We start from the raw sequence: 17,267 nt of genomic DNA on the forward strand, positions 1-17,267 counted from the left end.
GCAGCTACATAACAGCAGTTTCCACGTTTCAAAAACGAAATCACACCTTGTTTACATCCATCTTCAATCTTTTCAGTCTTTTTAGGTAGACTAAGGCTAGCTTTTCAGGGTGTCCCAATAGTATATGTTTCAGACCTTTATCTAACTGTGAGCCCCCAATACAATATCCAAAACCTTTCCGAAAGAACACCCACGAAGAGATGGTGTTCATTCATGCCACATGTATAATATTCTTTTGGATAAAATGGTAAAAAAGTAAAAGACATAAAATCGTAATGTCCTCTAATATAACAGGCCAGCAAGATTTGTAAATCTGTTTTGAAACAACTATCTTTTGACATTAAAAAGGACTCCAGGAATCTTTGAGTTTCATTTTCCTCACATTGTTACAATCACTTTCAGTCTTATATGATTTCTAGACTGTGCTATGGCTCACAGCAGCTGTGTCTCATGGGAAATGTGGACAAACCAGTCTGGCTGGTGAGAGGGGCTGTGGAAAGCTCACAGCCCCTCCTTGGACAGCCACCTTGCTCCCCCAGAGCCATCAAAGGAGGTCCGTCCACGAGGCTGAGGGTCTGGGACATTTCCAAGGGGAGGGTGCTCCTGAGTGTTTCTCCAGGAGCAATCCTAGCGTCTGGGCAGATGCCTGGCTCTGGCCAAGAGCCTGGTCCAAGAACATTATGATCTCAGTCCCTGCTGGCCTAACGCTAGGACCCTCCCAGCTGGGGAACCTCCCAGGCAGCAGTGGGGGAGAGTTCCACATGGTTTCTGATGCCCTGGACCATCCCTAGTTCACAGCCTTGATAATGAAGGTGAGGGAGAGAACAGGAATTTGGCCTCGGGCCACTGTGGGCTTGTATCTAGGGTATCCCACACTAGGTCCGGGATCTTTCAACCACTCAGAACCTCAGTGTCCTCAATTACACAATGGGAAAGACTCCCAGGTATGGGGAGGTATCAACAGTGGGATGTGTAGATTTAGTGTTCAGTAGGCGCTGCCTAGTCAATGGTGGTTAGTGTCGCTTGGACGATGGGACGGGTGCAGGGTCACTGGTTGGTGGGGCATACAGGAAGGTGTGCTGGGGCCCTGGGGCAGCATAAGGCTTTCCCTGCCTGGAACGGTGGCAAGAACAAACACAGCCACACAACACGCAATGGAATGAAACCAACCAAGAGGTGTGTGGTACCTTTTATTTAGTCAGTCTTCATTTAAATGTGTGCTTTTGAAATCACTAAATATGACCTTTTCAGAATTCAATTCTCACAGTATTTACAGTGAACTTTGTACAAACAAATCTGACTGTGAGCTTCCTGCTCCCTCTTTCACATTAATAACTTACAAATTCAGATCACAACAAAACCCCAGACTCTAGTTTTCTGTTTGAAAGGTACTGAGCTGGGATAATGGGTTGCTAGGAAAGAGCTAATGCAAGCCCAAAGGAAATAAAATGTTTTCTTTATCAGAAAAGAATAACAACAAGGCCTCACTCTCCAAAGGAAAACACACATCCCAAGATGTTGTGGAACAGTATTAAGTAACCAAATACATTTCCAATGGTGATTTCACCTTCATTTTTAATACTTACACTCATCTCTTTTAATTAAATAAGCGAAACCAGAAAAGTGCAATTCTAAGGGACTCTCAACTGTCAGGGAACGTTATAAAAACAATCTGACATCACTGACTAAAGAGTGCGGGTCAACAGGCTGCCGGCCGGCCTCCTGCAAGGGCATTGGCCAGGGATGCCACAGCTGCCAGAGCGGGGAGGTGCGCCAGGCTCCACATCACCTGCCTCGGGGTCCATGCCAGGCAAGAAAGAAACACACACCTGGGCCTAGCCAAGGGTGGTGCACTGCCAGGTAATTCTTCAGGTACAAAATCTACAAAGGGGATCAGTCCTGGAGAACACATTTCTCTTCCCCTCTCTAGGCAGAGAAATACCTGGCTGAAGAAAAAGTACACAACACTCAAGTAATGTAAAAAGGGAGGGTTCCTGTGGAAGGCAACGATTCATGATTTAGAAACTGAAGTCTAAAAAATACAGATCAACAATTGTGCCTTTCATTCTTGTAAAATATCGCTTTAAAATCCCGCTTTAGATGCTTGATGTCTGAAACGAAACCACGGCCTTTTAAAATATTTTTGATTCCAAGCCTTTTTATAAGGAAGAGGAATTAACACCTCAATCATCCTAGTCGCAAGAGACTATTCAGGACCAAAACTGTATAGGCTTTCTATGTGTTCACTAAAGACTGTGATGGGCAATTATAGAATGACAGCTTATTAGAAAAAAATTGCTTTTATCAACATCTGATACAATGGCTCTGAAAAAAAATTTATTGATGGATATGAGAATTTTTTCACACATGAATCATTTCTCCTTCCAATGGTTATTGATACTGATAAAAGTTCCCCACTGAGACTCCCTGGACCCACGGTTTGTGCCTCCTGGGCATCCCACTACGGTGATTCCTACTCTAAAAGATACTTACAGCAGAAAGCATTCACCCATGACCATTATGAAGGAAATACTCTGTCCCTCACTCACCCTCTGGAAGTCAATATGGAACAACAGTGACTCTATCCAGAGCCACATGTTCACAGTTCTCTAGCAAGCAGGTCACACCCCGTGGGTCCCCTATTCCCCGTGACCCTTGTTGATCCATCCTCTTCCTGCTCAGTTGCTCCCCTGCTCACCTGGACTGCGGGAGGCATGGGCGCACCCACTGAGGCCACGCTGACGAGCTGAGACGGAATGCGGGACAGGGAGTGAGGAGAGACTGAGCTGAGAGGGAGCACTGGATCCTGGGAGGTGTGGATGCACTGATTACAGTCCAAAGACACTGGCAGCAACAAAGGACACACAATGACTGGAAACAGTAACCTCACCTTCTGGGGTCTCTCAGTGCCCTGAGCGATCTGTGTGTCTACCTACAGACGGGCAAAGCACGTCTGCACCCTGGCCCCATTCCCAGTTCTCCCCTGAGAACTCAGTCCTCCTTGAAGACTTGGTGATGCCTGTCAATTGAGCTCCCATTTAGCGGCTCATGGTGCCCAGGGGCTCACGTCTGCAAGTTAAAACTGCTTTTATCAACATCTGATACAATGGTTCTGATTTCACATAAATAATCACAGACTCGACTAAAATGAATATATTATTCTAGGTTAATTTTTTTCCCATTCAAATGTTTATATTCCATCTACCTAGAACAATTACAACAGAAAAAATAGGCACCTCCAAAGTCTTCCTAAGAATGATGACTTTCTGAAATGACACACTGTACAAACTGGACAAATGAGACGACTGACTGTGACAGGGGCCGGGGAGCTCTTCAAGGGGCCGTTTTCTTCAAGTCTCGGATCTGTTTAATCAAGTAGTTCTTCTCGTCAGCGAACTGCTCATCATCCGTCCTTTCTTTTTGGAAGCTGCTCAGAAACTCAATGAGTTTGGGCTGATTTTTTAACAGGATCTCCACAATAGGCTGTGTTTTGTGAGGACTGGCCACAAACACCTGAAACAAAAAGAAACAAATACTTAGGAGTGCAAGCCAGGGACCTCACCCACCCTACAGCAGTGCAGGCCAGGGACCTCACCCACCCTACAGCAGTGCAGGCCAGGGACCTCACCCACCCTACAGCAGTGCAGGCCAGGGACCTCACCCACCCTACAGCAGTGCAGGCCAGGGACCTCACCCACCCTACAGCAGTGCAGGCCAGGGACCTCACCCAAGCTACTCGCGTTTCATGCATGACTGATATTATTAATGTGTAGAAGCCCCTGACTCTAATTCTCAGTGAGGGTGATCAATACAGTCACACACCACATAACGACATTTCAGCCAACGACAGACCATGTATACGACTGTAATCCCATAGCACCATAATGGAGCTGAAAAATTCCCATTGCCTTGTGATATCGTAGGTCAGTGCATTTACTCATGTGTCTGTGGTGATGCTGGTGTAAACAAACCTACTGCCCGGCCAGTTGCATAAAATTCAAGCCCATACAATTATGCACAGTGCACAATACTTAATAATCAATGACGATGGTACTGGTTTCTGTATTTACTATACTATACATCTAATCATTATTTTAGAGTATACGCCTTCTACTTATTAAACAAAAAGTTAACTGTAAAACAGCCTCATGCAGGTCCTGAAAGAGGTATCCAGAAGACGGCACTGTTATCGCAGGAGGTGACAGCTCCATGGGTGTTATGGCCCCTGCAGACCTTCCAGGGGGACAAGATGTGGAGGTGGAAGCAGTGATACTGATGATCCTGACCCTGTGTAGGCCGAGGCTAATGTGAATGTTTATGTCTTAGTTTTTAACAAGGAAGTTTAAAAAGTAAAAAATAAAAAACTTTAAACATAGAAAAAGCTTATAGAATAAGGATATAAAGAAAGAAAATGTTTTTGTACAGCTGTATAATGTGTTTAAGCTGTGTTATTGCAAGAGTAAAAAAGTTTTAAAAAATTAAAAAATAAACTTTTTATAAAAGTAAAAAGTTACAGTAAGCTAAGGTTATTTTTATTTCTTTATTTTTTTTTGAGACAGGGTCTCGCTTTACTGCCCAGGCTGACGTGCAGTGGCACCATCATAGCTCACTGCAGACTGGAACTCCTGGGCTCAAGCGATCCTCCCGCCTCAGCTTCCCCAGTAGCTAGGACTACAAGTGCATGCCACTGCACCTGGCTAATTTAAAAAGTTTTTTGTAGAGACAGGTCTGACTACGATTGCCAAGGCTGTTCTCGAATTCCTGGTCTCAAATAATCCTTCCACCTTGGCCTCCTAAAGCTGTGGGATTACAGGCATGAGCCACCATGCCTGGCCCTAAGGTTAACTTATTATTAAAACAAGGAAAAAAAAATTTAAATCAATTTAGTGTAGTCTAAGCAGTGTTTATGAAGTCTACAGTAGTGTACGGTATGTCCTAGGCCTTCACATTCACTCACCATTCAACCCCTGACTCCCCCAAAGCAACTGCCAGTCCTGTAAGCTCCATTTATGGTAAGTTCCCTATACAGGTGTACCATTTTTTCTCTTTTATGCCATATTATTACTGTATCTTTTCTATGTTTAGATACTCAAATACCATTGGGTTATAATTGCCTGCAGTATTCAGTACAGTAACATGCTGTACAGGTTTGTGCTCTAGGCGCAATCGCCCACACTATATGGCCTAGCTGTGTGGTAGGCTCCACCACCTAGATCTATGTAAATGCACTCTGTGATGTTCCCGCACAGACGACATCGCCTAGTGAGCGTGTTTCTCAGAATGACTCCCTGCTGTTAAGCACCGCAGGCTTGCACTTCACCTTTCCTATCACTCTCCTAAGTCACTAGCTAGGAGCACGTGGAAGCTGTCTATGAACATTTCATATTTGACTTTGTTTTACTTTTAAATATTTGTTCTTAACTATAAAATCTTTCAAACAGAAAATAACATAACAAATCCAGTATACTTACCTCACAAATCGAATAGATTTTGCCATTGTGCCTCAAGTGTCTCTTTTTAAACAAATAAAACATTACAAATGGAACCAAACCCTCAACTTCCACCTTTCCCCTCCCACCCCCAGCAGTGTGCCACCATCTCTGGGCACATTTTAATCCTTATCCTCCTATCACATAGATATTTAAACATAAACAACATACAGTATGAGCTTATGATTTTTAAACATAATTTATTTTTTGAACACATAATATCATCACCTAGTTCAAAACTCAAAAAGGACAAATGTGAATAGTCCTCCTCTCACCTTCCCTCCCTGGAGGCCACCAATGTCACTGTTTGTCACATATGTGAAGCTTTAAAAATTACAACTGCCGGGCCAGGAGCGGTGGTTCATGCCTGTAATCTTAGTACTTTGGGAGGCTGAGACGGGCGGATCACGAGGTCAGGAGATCAAGACCATCCTGGCTAACACAGTGAAATCCCATCTCTACTAAAAATACAAAAAATTAGCTGGGCGTGGTGGCAGGCGCCTGTAGTCCCAGCTACTCGGGAGGCTGTGGCAGGAGAATGGCGTGAACCCAGGAGGCGGAGCTTGCAGTGAGCCGAGATCGCCCCACTGCACTCCAGCCTGGACGACAGAGTAAGACTCTGTCTCGCTCAAAAAAAAAAAAAACAAATTACAACTGCCCAGGTCCTACCTCCCAGATATGTCAACTCAGCAGGTCTGTGGTGGATGTCTAGCATTCTGTATTTCTATGAAGTTACACAGAGATTCTTATGTGAACTCCTGGTGGAAACCACGATTTGATACTGACTGGTGCACCATTTTGTAAAAGACACGCTCCTTAGTTACTGCTACATACATGACTAAATGACCAGAATGCAGATCAAAGTGTCTCTGAGCCCTACAGAGCTCTCTGGTGTGGTGGTCTGGCCTCCTGCCTCTGCCTGGCACCCCCTCTGCCCGGCACCCCCTCTCCCCACCCATCCCTGTCCCATAGCTGCGCAGTGCCCAACTCTACAGGGAACACACTATGAAAGGGCCTAGTTATGGGGCAGTGGGGGTTACATGGCTAAGCCCTTAAGGTTCCTCCACCCTAGCAAGTGTGGGGAAGGAGAAAACTACCCTAGGATGTTGAGTACCAATGTGGGGAATACAAGACTGTGGAGGCTCCCATCCCAGGAGGTGGCAATGACATTACATTTCCGGGTTTGGAACAGGAAGGCTCACGGTGTGGGCGGCATGAGAGCTAGTCCATGAGTCAGGCAGAGAATGTTTACACGTGGTGGTAAGAAAAGCAGCATTCCAGGAATACTGAATTGTCCCACTGCAGGCTCTGGGTGGGCGGGACAGGACGTGGGAGCAACAGTAAGAATGAGTAAGGGAACGTGGGAGCTAAGGCGGCACCGGCTCTGGAACCTGGGTTCAAATTCCACCTCTCCAACATGTTAGCGGTGTGTCCACCAGCAAAGTTTTGTCATCTAGAAATAAAAGGACCTTTGCCTGTCTGGGTGGGGAGAATGTGCTGGATAATATCAGCAGCGTCAGCACAAGTAAGTCTCTTGAAAGCCTTCTGTTGTCACTGTATGTGGGGACTCGTGCTTGCTGGAGGCAAAGTGCCTGAACTGAATTCAAGGCCTCGTCACTGCCCCATCACCCTAATTCTGGTCAACTGCACACACGACCATGGGCAGCCAGTTCATAGCCCTCCCAGCTGGTTGTCTTCATTCACGGGGCTAAGTGTTTCACACTCATCGAACACTTAACCCTCACGACAGCCCTGAAGTATAAGAGCTGTTATCCTCATCTGTTAATAAGGAAACAGGCTGATTCATGTTAATAAACTTGACCGCACAGTATTATGGTTAACAGCGCAGACTCAGAAGCACACAGTCTGGGCCCAAATCCTAGCACCACCTCTTATTAGCTGTATGATCTCACAAAACTTGTTTATCTCTCTGTACCTCAGTTTCTTCATCTGAAAAATGGGGATGATGACAGTACCTGAGTGCCATTAGGTAACTGTGAGGCTTAAGGAGAACAGTATACGTATTCTACTCCATGCATTCAAATGGTACATGGCATACAGCATGTACCATTCAAATGCATGGAGTAGAACACATACACTGTTGCAAAATTGCTTTTGCCAGGCTCACAGAACTAGCAAGGGCTGAAGCTGAGATTAATCCCAGGATGCTTGTTCTGAGAACTGATGAAATGTGACATTTAACCAGGTGAGGTTCAGAACTAGAAATCAAAGCCCACAAATCTGATACTCAGTTCATTTGGCCAATTTAGTTCAGAAATTGTTCATAAATATGATATATAAATTCTTCATGTTTCTGTTCTTTCCATCAAAGGTCGTGGACTCACTCATGCAGCAAGCGCTAAGGAATACAGAGCCCTCTCTGGGAACACTGCACGTCCCTGTGGTCACGAGTGGCTCATGATGAGACAGTCTCTTGGCAGCCCACATGACTTACTTACAGTAAGCCCACCCCTCAGCCAGGCCAGGGGACCCATAACAGAGAAGAAAAAGGGTTTCCTAAGCTTCTGCTTGGTGGGTCTACAGCCATGGGGTGACAAGGAGGAACTAACCTTTGACCTTTTGGGTTCTAAAGTATCCTAGGCTCCTCTTAAACAACCAATGGGAAATAGAAATCACAAAGAAAATTAGAAAACACTTTGAGACAAATGAAAACAAAAACAAAATATATCAAAACTCATGAGATGCACCAAAAGCAGTGTTCAGGGGGAAATTTATAGCTATAAATGTCTACATTAAAAAAGAAAGATCTGGACCGGGTGCGGTGGCTCACGTCTGTAATCCAGCACTGTGGGAGGCCAAGGCAGGCGGATCACGAAGTCAGAAGTTTGAGACCAGCCTGACCAACATGGTGAAACCCTCTGTCTACTAAAAATACAAAAATTAGCCGGGCATGGTGGCGTGCACCGGTAATCCCAGCTATTCAGGAGGCTGAGGCAGGAGGTTGCAGTGAGCCAAGATCGTGCCATGGCACTCCAGCCTGGGCAACAGAGCAAGTCTCCATCTCAAAAAAAAAAAAAAAAAAAAAAGAAAGAAAAGAAAAGAAAGATCTCAGATTAGTAACCTAGTTTTATAGCTTAAGGAACTAGGAAGAGAAGAACAAACCAAACCAAAGCAACATAAGGAAGGAAATAATAAAACTTAGAGCAGAGATAAACAAAACAGAGAACAGGAAAATGACAGAATCAATGAAATCAAAAGTTGGTTCTTTGAAAAAAAAATCAATAAAATTGATAAACCTTTACCTAGATTGACTAAGAAAGAAGACTCAAATGCTAAACATTACTAATGGCCTTATAGAAATAAAAGGGGATTATGAGAGACTGTTATGAACAATTATATACCAAAAAATTAGATAACCTAGATGATGACATGGCCAAATTCCTAGAAACACGCAGACTACCCAACTGACTCAAGAAGAAACAGAGAATCTGCAGACCTCTAACAAGAGATCAAATCAGTAACTTCCAACAAAAAAGAGACCAGGACCAGATGGCTTCACTAGTAAATTCTACCTAACATTTAAAGAAGAATTAACACAAATCTCTCTCAAATTCTTCTGAAAACTATAAGAAATGGGAACACTTCCTAACTTATGATATGAGGCCAGTATTACCCAAATACCAAAGCTAGAGAAAAACAACACAAAAAAACTACATGCCAGTATTCTCTATGAATAAAAATGCAAAAAATCCTCAACAAAATACTAGAAAACCAAGTCCAGCACTATATCAAAAGGATTCTATACAATGACCAAGTGGGATTTATTCCCCAGAAATACAAGGGTGGTTCAACATAAGCAAATCAATCAATGTAACATATCACATGTACTGGGTTAAATTGTGTTCCCCAAAAAGATATGTTCAAGCCCTAATTCTCAGTATCTGTGAGCGTGATTTTATTTGGAAACACAGACTTTCTTTACAGATGTACTCAAGATAAGATGAGGTCAATACTGACTTAGGGTGGGCTCTACTCCAATGACTGGTGAACTTTGGACACAGAGACGCGTAGGGATATAGAGGAGAACGCCATGTGAAGATGGAAACAGAGATGCTTCTATAAGCCAAGGAGCACCAAGGACCTCTGGCAACCACCAGAAGCTGGGAGAGAAGAAAGGAAGATTCTCCCTGAGAGTCTCCAAAAGAAATCAGTGCTGCCAACACCATGATTTTGGACTTCTGGCCTCCAGAACTGTGTTTTCTGTTGTTTTAAGCCATTCAGTCTGTGGTACTTTGTTATGGCAGCCTAGAAAACTAATACAAGTGTACTGCATTAGCACAATATAGGGAAACCACATCATCTTCTCAACTGATACAGAAAAAGAGTTTGATAAAATCCAACACCTTTTCATGATAAAAACACTCAACACGGAGGCTGGGTGCAGTGGCTCACACCTCTAAACCCAGCACTTTGGGAGGCCGACGTGGGCGAATCGCTTGAGCCCACATATTCAAGACCAGCCTGGGCAACATGGCGAAACCCCCAATCTACAAAAAATATAAAAATTAGCCAGGCGCCGTAGTGCACACCTGTAGTCCCAGCTACTCAGGAAGCTGAGGTGGGAGGATCAATTGAGCCTGGGAGGTTGAGGCTGCAGTGAGCTGTGATGGTGCCACCGCACTCCCACCTGGGCAACAGAGTGAGACGCTGTCTCAAAAAACAAACAAACAAAAAACACTCAATATAGACATTTGGATATTCACATGCAAAAGATGAAGCTGAGCCCTTATCTTACTCTAAATAAAAAGTAAAATCAACCAAAGACCTAAATATAAGAGCTAAAATTTTCACAGGAAAATACAGGGTAAATTTTCATAATGTTGGATTTGGCAATGGTTTCTTAGATATGACACCAAAAATACAAGCAATTAAAGAAAAAACAGGTAAATTGAATCAAATTGAGAACTTTTGTATATCAAAGGATACTATCAAGAGAGTGAAAAAAACACAAAGAATGGGAGAAAATATTTGCAAATCATATATCTGATCAGTGTCTTGTATCCAGGATATATAAGGAACTCTTACAACTTAACAACAACAACAGAAAACCCATTCCAAAATGGGAAAAGAACTTGAACAGACATTTCTCCAAAAAAGATATACAAATGGCCAATAAGCACATTTTTAAAATCCTCAAAATCACTAGTCATTATGGAAATGCAAGTCAAAATCACAATGAGATACCACTTCGCACCCACTAGGATGACTGCAAAAACAAAAACAAAACAAAAAAACAAAAACAAAAAAACCCTGAGAGTAACAAGTGTTGCAAAGATGGACGGAGATAAATTGAAACCCTGGGCCAGGAATGATGGCTCATGCCTGTAATCCCAACACTTGGGGAGGCTAAGGTGGGAGGATCACTTGAGCCCAGGAGTTCAAGTTCAAGACCAGCCTGAGCAACACAGCAAGACCCTGTCTCTACAAAAAATTAAAATATTAGTTGGGCATTGTGGTACACATTGTAGTTCCAGCTGCTCAGGAGGCTGACGCAGCAGGATTGCTTGAGCCCAAGAAGTTGAGGCTGCAGTGAGCCGTGATCACACCACTGCATTCCAGCCTGGGTAACAGAGCGAGACTGTGTTAAAAAAAAAAAAAAAAGAAAGAAAACAAATTTTTGCTGGTGGGAATATAAAATGACACAGTTTCTGTGGAAAATTGGCTGTTCCTCAGTAAGTTCAACAATGAATTACATATTACCAAGCATCTCCTTTCCTAAAAATGGAATACATTGTTCAAACAAAAACTTGTGTAGCAGTGTTCATAGAAGCATTATTTACAATAGCCAAAAGGTGCAAACAACCCAAATATCCATTAACTGATGAATGGATAAACAAATTTGTGGTATACCCATGCAATGGAATATTATTTGGCCATTTAAAAGAATGAAGTACTGGGCTGGGTGCAGTGGCTTACACCTGTAATCCCAAGGCAGGTGGATCACTTGAGGTCAGGAGTTCATGACCAGTCTAGCCAACATAGTGAAACCCTGTCTCTACTAAAAATACAAAAATTGGCTGGGTGTGGTGGCGGATGCCTGTAATCCCAGCTACTCGGGAGGCTGAGGCAGAAGAATCCCTTGAACCTGGGAGGTGGAGGTTGCAGTGAGCTGAGATCGTGCCACTATACTCCAGCCTGGTGACACAGCAAGACCCTGTCTCAAAAAAATTAAAACAAAATAAAAAAAGAATGACGTGCTGATGGATCATGCTACAACATGGATGAACCTTAAAAACAGTGTATGAACAAAACACTACACAAAAGGCCACATACTGTATGATTCCATTTATATAAAATATCCATAATAGGCAGATCCATGGAGTCAGAAAGAAGACTAATGATCGCCAGGGGATGGGGGTGAGGGGCAATGGGGAGTGACTGCTTACTGAGTACAGGGTTTCCTTTTGGGATGATGAAATGTTCTGGAACTAGATATTGGTGATAGTTGTACAACATCGTAAATACACTAACTGTTACTGAATTGTACACTTTAAAATGGTTAATGCTGAATTTTATGTTATGTGAATTTTACCACAATAAACTAAAATTGTTACTTATATTAAAAAAAAAAGAAGGGACTCCAGGCCTCTTTATACAAACTGCCTGATGTTTATGTAATACCTATCAGAAATGTGTGGCTGCTCTGGTTACCATTTGTTTACAAGGGAGTTGCTGTGAAGTTTTAGCTAAAAATTGCCTGGCATTTTGTGGTGACTACATAAATAACTCATGACAGTCTTTCTTTCTAAAAAAAAAAAAAAAAAAAAAAAAAGATTAACTATAATAGACAAACCGATGTGGCAAACCAAAATAAATGTAAAATGTACTGGAATTTGCAGACAGGCATCACTGGTTCAATTCCACCGAATTCATTCACTGTACCATCAACCTAAGGAAAATGCTAAGCTTGTGCCCAAGTTTTAAATTTTTTCTTGTTTTTATTTTTTATGGCTTCTGAACTCTGCTGCCTCTAAAAGTAGTTGCTGACTGGAGTCAGCTAATGCAATAGTGCATGATTCCCTTGGGGCAGCCGGAACACTGGTCAAGGCCTGAGATTAACCCACTGATGATAAGAAACACGATTCTAATTCAAGGTATAGGGAAGCAAGTCTTTTGAATATTATGTCCAGGGTAGAAATTTTTTTGGTTGTCTTTGTTGTCCCCATTTAAAAAAAAAATATATAATTTTCAAACCACTCCCGAACAAATGAAACTACCCAGGACTTCTCCTTTTAGAATGCCGCCTTATTGCCTGTATCCCTTAGTTTACATAACATGCCTGAGAGATATGATTTGTGGAGTTCTCAGGCGTGGTGAGAGGAAGGCAAATATCATGACCACAACTCAAATATTTTAAATATTTTTAGTTTAGAAGACTGAAAATATTGCACTCTCCATTTTAAAACTGAATGCATTTCATGGAAAATAAAATGTCTACATCTTACACACATATCCATTAATTTCATTCAAATTCTATTTTGCCAACAGGGATTGAGCCAGACAATGTATGGGGAGGTTAGTCTTCTGCATTGCTGACCTCATTGCCTTTCATGTGTGCTGCAAGCCTAGAATGCTCTGTATATGCTCCTGTTACAGTTACATGGAAGTTACTCCAAGCAAAATCCCACCCAGTCGAAGTGTCAAATAAGGCAATTATATCCTTATTCATATGACTACACATCTGAGTAATAATTTAGAATATTTTGACACAATACTTGCTAGTACTGATCAGAGACAATTAACTTTTTCCTGTTTAAGAAAGGACTTGATTGTTAAATCTGCAAGCTGGTTGGGTGTCTATAAGCATCACTGGGCCCACGACAGAATTAGACTGGACCCCACTGCACATCACGGGAGGAAGAAAAGCCCTGGGAAGGAAGTGAGGGTGGTGGAGGCCAGCAGCCTGAAAGTACAGGATGCTCTAAAAACCTCTAGAACCTCCTCAAATCCTCCTCCTCACTGCCACCATTCTTACCATCACTCTGATTGCACAAGAGATGCATGTGGAAAACTAGTGAAATAAAGAAAAGCACAAAGAAGAAAGTAAAAAAATCACTGACATAATTCCTCTACCCAGAGATAACCACTGTGAATATCTGGTGTATGTACGTGCAGCATTTTTTTCTTGTGCACATCGCTATTTGTAGAAATATTTTAAACAAAACTGGGCTTGCATTCTGTACATAATACTTTGTAACCTACCTTTTCCTTAATATGTTTTTTAATGCTTGTAGGTTCTTCTTACATTACATGAGTTGATCGCCATTTAAAAAAGATAGATATTGTCTGCTGAATCCTTGCTATGCACTGGGCATTGTGCTAAACAGTTTATACGAATTGTATTCTTTTATCTTGACAACAGCTCTGGAAGGAAGATACAATTTTTCCCCAATCTCCAGGTGAGGCTGAGAGAAGTTAAAGCAGCATCCCTGACCACTAGGCTGTGCGTGCAGCGTGCGCCTTCCGGGCTGTGCTGGGTGCTTCTGCCAGTGACTGCATGACAGTACAGCCGCCAGCTTCGCCCTCGCCATGTGTGGCAGTGACTGACTATTTGGTTCAAATGTTCTTAACTACTTATCTAAAGGTAGGGGCAAGGAGGGGAAAAGGGGCTGGGGGTCAAGCTATAATCACGTTTCTCATCTTTAAAACTGTTAAGTAAACTAGTGGATCAAAGAAATGGGAACCTGTTTTTTGCCTTCTTTCCAAAGTTTTTTCAGCATTTTAATGTTGCCTTTAGACAGCCAAATGCAAGGTGGATGTCTGGACACTTCCTTAGAGTAACAGAACACGTTGATTTGAACTGAACAATTCAAGCCTGTAGGCAGTTTTGTAAAAGGAATACAGCATAGTGATTACCTATATCTCACTGGGGTTTTTAAAAAGTTTTTCCTAAAAACAGCTTTATTCAGATAAAATTCACAGACTATATAGTTGACTCATTTAAAGTATACTTTTTAATGTTTTATAGTATATTCACATAGTTGTGCAATCATCACCAGAACCAATTTTAGAACATTTTTATCATCCCCAAAAGAAACCCTATACCCATTAACAGTCACCTGCCCCCTCTGCACCCCAACTTGCTCCCAGCTCTAGGCAACACTAATCTACTTTCTGCCCCTAGAGCTTTGCCTTATTCTAGACATTCATATAAATGGAATCATAAAATACGTGGTTTCTATGACTAGCTTCTTTGACATAGCACAATGTTTTTAAGGTTAATCTATGTTGTAGCATGTTATGAATTACACATCCTTTTTGTGGCCAAAATTGGATTGGGTTTTGAAAGTATTCAATGAGTATGTCCTTGTAAAGTGTTTAGCAGAGTTTCTGGCCTGCAGCAACTGCTCATTACAGTTGCTACTTCCTTCAACGTGAAATCACTGCAGTGTCACATACAGCAGTAATCACTTTCCCAAATACTTACTGTTATGCAGATGCAAGTTATTAAGATTCATATTTAAACCCAATAGCTCATTTTACCTATTTTGGGTAAAATATTTTATCCTCCATCCAAAGAATGAGTATACTAGTATTTCCTCTAGTAATACTGTAAAAAGAGGAATTCATACTTCTAATATACTTTATCACAGTCAATTGTAGAAAGAATAGACTCTTGTAACTGGGAGGGACCTCAGGAACTTAGCTAATTCATCCTTCCACTTCAGACACAACCCACTGGTAATTCTTGGCAAACAAGAATTGATTCCTATTAGATCCCCCTGAAAAGGTGATTCTATAACCATCCTCAATGACCTATTCCAGTGTCTACAACTCCCGTTCTCAGGAAATTGGTTTTATTTATAGTCACTCTCCGCAGCCTATTGAGATAGCTGCTGTTAGCTTGCATTATGATATTTTATGAAACGTGTGCTCGGCCCTCAAGTACCACTGTTAAATTTCTCTGTCAGTATTCTTTTTTGGTGCATAAGTGTTATTAAATCTTTCCACATAGGTCTTGTTCTCCAAATAGCTCAATCATCTCTGTGGCTTCTCTCTGCTGAGCCTCTCTGTATTCTCTATACCCTCCTCCAGGTAAGCACCTCAGAGGAGGTGTGCAGTTCCTCAGAGGAACTGTGCAGTCTCCTTTCCTAGGATCCTTAAGGAAAAGTCATTTACCTGATGACATGGCCAACCTCAAGATTCCCAGAGCTGTCAATATAAACTTCATCCCAGTGAAATCTGACTCGAGTTGAAGAGAATACTGGCTTTGTGCATCAGGGGCCTTCACTCTGCCATCACTTGCTCACCCTGGATTTTTCTGCTCTTTGTGCCATCACTTTCTCAAGTATTTTATTTCCTTCCCAGGTCTGTGATACTGTACTTTTCATCACAGCTTTTAGCCACTTATTCCTGGTTTCATCTACAATGGACAAATACTACAGCCATTCAGAATCCTTATTCTTCCCGGAGGCCTTCAGCTCCATTGGAAGGTCTGGCGAGTGTGATGAGCACACACACTGCTGACCTCATTCTCCAAGCCTCAGATGGAAACGTGGACCAGGACTTCCCAGGGGAAGCCGCCTGCACAAAACATAGATTCCAGACCTACACATTCTCTATTTCTGAATGGAATATGCCAAGAAGGAAGGATCTAAATATACTCTTAAGTCAGAATAGTTCTATTTAACATGACGATGCTTGTCAAACATTTTGTCAGAAAGATTTTTTTAAAAGACACTGTATTACTACCCAGGACTCTGTTCTTGTCCCAGTATTTGAAAACTGAAACGAGTCCCTCCAGTTTAGCATTACCAGGTTTAGTAAACAGAAAGAGAGGATGCCCCATTAAATTCTATTTCAGATGAACAATGAGTAATTTTTTTAATGTTAGTATGTTCCGTGCAGTGCTACACTTTGTCCATCTCAAATTCAAATTGAATGGGGCATTTTGTATTTTATCTGGCAATCCTTATCTGGTTCAGAGGCATAGAGGTTCTCAGTTTCCTTCCTTTAAGAACATACATATTGGCTGGGTGCGGTGGCTCATGTCTGTAATCCCAGCACTTTGGGAGGCTGAGGGAGGCAGATCACTTGAGGTCAGGAGTTTGAGACCAGGTTGGCCAACTTGGTGAAACCCCATCTCTACTAAAAATACAAAAAAAAATTAGCCAGGTGTGGTGGTGGGCACCTGTAATCCCAGCTACTTGGAAGGCTGAGGCAGAAGAATCACTTGAACCTGGGAGGCGAAGGTTGCAGTGAGCCGAGATCACACCACTGTACTCCAGCCTGGGTGACAGAGCAAGATTCTGTCTCAAAATAAATAAATAAATAAATAAAAATAAAAATAATTCTAAAAAAAGAACATACGTATTAATTTACTTACTCAGACATTAATTAAATATTTAAATAACCACTATGTGCCAAAAACCCTTCTAGCTGTTAGGAGATAGAGCAGAGAAAGAACAAATCAGAGGAAAATTCCTGCTCGCAAAGAGCTCTACAAAATATAAAGGTCTAGCAAAGAAGCACTTTGCCATTTCGAATTTACCAGCCTCAGTTCTCCACATATAAGTGGGGCTATGTAAAAGAAAGAACACGGAATTTGGAAGCAGAAGACGGCCTTGTCTGTGAGAGCTCAGGCTTGTCACTTAGTCTCTCAGACAGTTTCCTCGCCAATGAAACGGACACTTTCTCAATTATTTTATTTCCTGCCTGACTTCACAGATGGGGTGAGGATCACATGGAATTTTGTCAGGGAAAGTGCTCTGTAAGCTACAAAATGTTAAAATGTTACTAACATTATTGTTAATGCAA

The 17,267-nt window shown here is 42.1% G+C and overlaps 1 protein-coding gene across 25 annotated transcripts in view; it reads right to left on the reverse strand.

Moving 5' to 3' along the window:
• Positions 1 to 1,177: 1,177 nt before the first annotated feature.
• CAB39L (calcium binding protein 39 like) overlaps positions 1,178 to 17,267 on the reverse strand; it is a 135,913-nt gene continuing 119,823 nt past the window's right edge. For all 25 annotated transcript variants that reach the window (XM_063619182.1, XM_055244316.2, XM_063619196.1 and 22 more), the window contains one exon: positions 1,178 to 3,513. In XM_063619182.1, the coding sequence (XP_063475252.1) occupies positions 3,334 to 3,513 (180 nt within the window). In that variant the 3' untranslated portion in view covers positions 1,178 to 3,333. The remainder of the gene's footprint in view (positions 3,514 to 17,267) is intronic.

This window comes from Symphalangus syndactylus, chromosome 15, assembly GCF_028878055.3.
Source record: "Symphalangus syndactylus isolate Jambi chromosome 15, NHGRI_mSymSyn1-v2.1_pri, whole genome shotgun sequence".
Classification (NCBI taxonomy): Eukaryota; Metazoa; Chordata; class Mammalia; order Primates; family Hylobatidae; genus Symphalangus; species Symphalangus syndactylus.